Consider the following 5268-nt stretch of genomic DNA (forward strand, 5'->3'; position numbering starts at 1 on the left):
CTGTATATTTATTGAAATAATTCCCATATAAAAGATAATGATATTTGAGATAATAAATTAATTTTATAATATTAGAATTTACCATACCCACAATGTAAGTAGAAAAAAATATTTATCTGTAAAAGATTATATATAAAGGAAAAGATATAAAAAAATTAGTGATTATTTGGAAACAAAGTATAATTAACCATATATATATATGTATATAATATTTTAATTATATAATTACATATTTATTATTTTATCTATATAAATAAAAAATATTAATTAAAATAAAAACAAAGAAACTTGAAAGCAACATGAATTAAAAAGAAACTTGAGATAAGATTCAAACTTGGATAGCATGAATGAAAGACACAAGTATTTAACCATTTGGAAAGGAAAAGTGCGTTATATAGGATACGATTTTGCCCCATCATGTGTTTAATTGACAAAACCAACCTACATACCAAAATTATTTTTAAGGGATCAACATTTGTTAAGTGTAGTGATAAGATAGATTGTACTCTTATAGAAAGATGTAAGTTTAAAACTTAGAGATAACATTGTTGGAACGGACCATAAAATAGCCATGAGCTATAAAAAGGGCAAAATATATAAATAGTCACTTAGGTATAGTTGAAATTACGATTTGGTCATTAAACTTTAATTTGTCATTATCGATTTGCAACATCCTGGTCATTGAGCCTTAACTGCCACGTTAAATAATCATTTTAGACAAAAAAATTAAGCTAAATTGTACATCCAATCCCTATAATTTTTCTTTTTGAGGAGCTCAATTACAATTTTTTCTTTTTCCTTTTATTTCTTTATTTTCCCTTTTTTTTAAGAAAGATTTGAGAAACAAAGGACATTGTATTTTAAGCTTTACATGAATTATAGTAAATTATTCAAACCCTATCAATAAAATTAAACCCAAATGCAATTTTTAAAAATTAAAACTCAAAACAAATTTAATTCATCTAAAAATTTAAAATTTAAACAAATTAAAAATAAAACCTAAATCAGATCATGAAATTTTACTTATTGTGCTCTCTCATTCTTGCTTTTTCAACTACCTAACTTAAATAAGCTTGAATAGAACTAGTTAACCAAACACAAGTCGGTAACATCTGATCACCTTCAACTTTCTCCGACTTCGGTTGTCAACTTGCTCGTCACCAGTGAGCAAAAAAACTTACAACTAATTGCAAGGGTTGAGTTACTTTGTAAAAGATGAGACTTAAGACAGAAGTGGAACCAAAAAAAAGAAAGGACCAGATAATAGGAATTGGTAAAATGTGAGAAGAGAACAATATATTTTTCTGTGTATAATATGTGTATGCTTTTAATTCGTTTAAAATTTTAATTTTTAGATGAATTAAATTTTATTTTGGGTTTTAATTTTTAGAAATTTTAATTGGGTTTAATTTTATTGATTGAGCTCAAGTAATTTACTATAAATTATGTATGGGTTAAAATAAAATAACATCAATCAACAAACTAAATTTATCTCATTTGCTTCTCAAATCTATCTTTTGTAAAGAAAAAGTGGAGGAAAATAAAAAGAATAAAATAAAAAAAAGAAAAGAAATAGAATTAAATTTCTCAAAAAGAAAAAGTAGAAGGACTATATGTGGAATTGAACCTAAAATTTTTGTCTAAGATGATTTATCCTTTAGTGATCATTTTGTAACAAACTAAAGTTTGGTGGCTAAAATGTAATTTAAATCATATATAAGTGACTATTTTTATAGTTTTTATAAACAATCTAAAGTGACTAAACTCAATTTTTTTTTGAAGTGCCATATACCACTATTTTTGCCCAAAAAGAAAAATTACTTCTCGTGTAAAGTAATTAAAATAGAAAAACCCCTCTTTACTTACTGAAAAAATATTATATTTATCCAAAGAAGAAAAAGTTCTCTGGATTCCCTTGCTTAACATTCTCTCCTCTTAGTACTGCAATCTAATACGCATTGTTAAGGTACACTTCATTCTCTGTTTCTCTTTTATCATTGGTATTTGCTTTCTTCTGTTTCTGTCATTTTAATTTCAATCAATGGCTGATTTCTTCTCTTTAGATTGTTTTGGTTTTGGATGATTCTTTTTATTCGTATATTTTGGGGAAATTATTAACTGTAGAAAGGCCTCTGCTTGTCACTGCTTTCAGCTACCTCAGTTTATGTTTCTTTTGATATCTAGCTTAGCTTATGCTTTATGCTTTTAACACATAAATACAATTACAGTAGGTAAATTAGGGAGACTTATATCAAGTTTATATTGTTATTATATTTGATTTTGCATTCCCTGTTTTTACTTTCGCAAATTCCCCCCCGTGGTTTCCCCTTTTTCGACAAGATAGTGAGTAAAGGGCTTTTTACCTTTTTTCTCTGATGCGTTGATAAGGCGCGAGTTAGGAGTTTATTTATTTATTTTGCTCAGATACTTTATTTCTTTTGTGTTTCCTTGCCGGTTGTATAGTGCATGATTGTTTCACATGCTTTATTTGTAGTGTATGTGTATGTGTATGTGTATGTGTATGTGTATGTGTGTGTGTTTTGTTTGTTTTAACGCTTATGGTTTTATCTTTGTTTTGGTTGCGTGTATCTTGGGTCTCGATTTATCATATACCTTTTTTATTGATTTGCGCTGTTTACTTCTTTGGGCAGATGAATGTGGAGAGGCTCCAGAAAATGGCTGGTGCAGTCCGCACTGGTGGGAAGGGTAGCATGAGAAGGTATGTTCTTGGTTTGAAATTTCCCTGGATAGGCTAGCTATATTATGTTTAGGTTTGTCTTGGGAATGTTCAGAAGTAGGAGTTTTCGGAGTGGAGACCAAGCCTTGCACGGCATGTGCAATGAACCCTGTCTGGGATTGTACAAGAATAACTGGCATTGCATTAAATTTAATGATGTGATTTGATGGAGAAGAAGAGAATCTTCAGCGATTTAGATCAGTGTGATCCAGCATTGACTGGTTTGGGCCAAAGGTTAACTGGTTGTTGAGTCCATGATGCATTTTTATGTCATTGCTAATATCGATATAAAAATTTAGACTCAGAGAAGACATTGCTGTCTTGGCTTCAGAGATACTACTTCAAATTGCATAAATGTGGATGCTCAGCTCAATCCAGCATTTCACAGTTTAGTCATAGAGAATATAGTGAACTTTTTTTATTCTTTATGTGAAGATATTCTATCTCAATTATACTTTTCTAGGGTCCATTTGAATCTGCCTTCGGAAGAAACCTCCACCATCTCACCTGAGTTGCCTTCTAAATGAGATCCAAATGGACGCCTAATTGTGCGATACATCTCAAGTACAAAAAAGTTCCCCTTCGATAACCTGGGATATGATGCTTTAAGGTTTTGAGCCTTGGGTTTAATGAGTCTTTTTCAAGGTTCAAAGTTTTTTTTATTATAAATTGATTTTAGAAATTTTCAAAAATCATTTGCGTGTTAATATTTGATTGAGAAGTATCAATTTTACAATTTCTCATTGTCGTGTCCTAAAACTTTTAAATTTTCCCATATTCTAATATTTGATTTTGATGCCTCTAATATGTAGTTTGCATATTAGTTATTATTTTGTTATTTTGATTTATGTTAATAACAGGAAGAAAAAGGCTGTCCACAAGACAACTACGACTGATGACAAACGGTTACAGAGCACCCTCAAGAGAATAGGAGTGAATGCGATTCCTGCAATTGAGGAAGTCAACATATTCAAGGATGACGCTGTTATCCAGTTTCTTAATCCAAAAGGTAGATATAGACTTCTATTGTAGTGGACTTATTACCTATACTTTTCTCAAAGGTTTCACATTGCATAATAAACTAGCTTTGTGATGGTCTGTCTTTATATCAGTTCAAGCTTCTATCGCTGCCAACACCTGGGTTGTTAGTGGTTCTCCTCAGACAAAGAGTATGCTGCATCTCTCAACTTTAAAGCCTCTCATAGTTGATATAATCTTATTGCTATTTACCCTTTGAAGATTTGTTATTTTTAACTCGAAAGCCATTAAAGACATTTCTGCTGATTTTTAGCTTTGTTGGTCTATCTGACCTGTGTTTTTCCCATATTCCAGAATTGCAGGATATTCTCCCTGGAATCATCAACCAGTTGGGTATGTACACTCCTTTTTTGTGATTGTAAATTGATATTGGCAGCTGTTGACCCTTGTTCTAAAACTTGATGTAGGGCCAGATAATTTGGACAACTTAAGAAAATTGGCAGAGCAATTCCAGAAGCAGGCACCTGCTGCTACCGGTATTGGTACTGGTGTAACCACCACTCAAGAAGAGGAGGATGAGGAGGTACCAGATCTTGTACCTGGTGAGACCTTTGAAGCTGCAGCAGAAGAAGGCGAAGCTGTTATATAGTGTTTTTAGAGAACATTAGTGTTTGTCTTAATTTTTCTGTTATATATTTTTTTATGAATAACGGTTGTTTTATTTTCATATGTACACTTTTGTTGTTTTTGGTGCATTTGGTTCGGTAAAGTAAGCCCTCCCCCCGGGGGTAGAATTCCTATTATAATGATCTTCAAATGCTAATGGCTTATGTCATTATTTGACTTCCGAATTATATTCGGTATCTCACATTGTTACTTAATTTTTTATGTAAAGTACAGAAATTGTCACTAAATTATTGCCTGGATTCTATTTTAGTAATTGAATTTTTAATATGTTTTATTTATTCACTAAATTATTCAAAATCAAAATTTTTAAAATTTGTTACTGAAAGTTGAGGAAAATTGAAGTGGTTTTTTTTATTGGTCTAATAATAAATTTAATCTTCTAATGTTTATACGTTTTATTAATTTGATCTTAAATATAAAAAAAATTAACAAATTTAGCCTTCAATGTTTATAAAATTTTTCATTTTAATTCAAATTCTAAAATGTTTAATAAATTTAACCCTCAACAATTACAAAATGACTATAATATTTAATATTTTTGTAAATTAAAAATAAAAATCCAACACTAAACCCCTATTTCTCCATTGTGCTCACCTTTATCAACTTACACTCTTAATAGTACGCCATTAATAAAAACTAGGGTAATCTATAAAAATAGTCACTTTTGTTTGCCCCAGGTTACATTTTAGTCACTTATGTTTGAAATGTTACATTTTAGTCACTTATGTTATTATTTTGTTACGAAGTGATCACTCTACCATTAAGTTCCGTTATCTCTCTAACGGTAATCCTATGTGGCAGTCCAACTAGATCTTAGGTGCCAACTTGGATTTCTAAATGGGATGAAAATAGATTTTTAATTAAAA

At 30.2% G+C, this 5268-nt stretch overlaps 1 protein-coding gene across 5 annotated transcripts; it reads left to right on the plus strand.

Annotated features, from left to right (window-relative positions):
- The first annotated feature begins 1772 nt into the window (after positions 1 to 1772).
- On the plus strand, positions 1773 to 4569 carry LOC107888704 (nascent polypeptide-associated complex subunit beta). Of its 5 annotated transcripts, none has more exons than XM_016812883.2 (6): positions 1773 to 1966; positions 2652 to 2719; positions 3598 to 3746; positions 3850 to 3906; positions 4070 to 4108; positions 4183 to 4569. In XM_016812883.2, exons 2-6 carry the CDS (start codon positions 2652 to 2654, stop codon positions 4362 to 4364), a joined length of 495 nt encoding a protein of 164 aa, XP_016668372.1. In that variant the 5' UTR covers positions 1773 to 1966; the 3' UTR covers positions 4365 to 4569. The 5 variants fall into 5 exon arrangements, with proteins under 5 accessions (XP_016668372.1, XP_016668379.1, XP_040937638.1 ...); XM_016812890.2 differs by having other exon boundaries at positions 4189 to 4569; XM_041081704.1 differs by lacking the exon at positions 1773 to 1966 and adding an exon at positions 1970 to 2000.
- Positions 4570 to 5268: the final 699 nt, after the last annotated feature.

The sequence above is a fragment of the Gossypium hirsutum genome, chromosome A11 (genome assembly GCF_007990345.1).
Source record: "Gossypium hirsutum isolate 1008001.06 chromosome A11, Gossypium_hirsutum_v2.1, whole genome shotgun sequence".
NCBI lineage: Eukaryota > Viridiplantae > Streptophyta > Magnoliopsida > Malvales > Malvaceae > Gossypium > Gossypium hirsutum.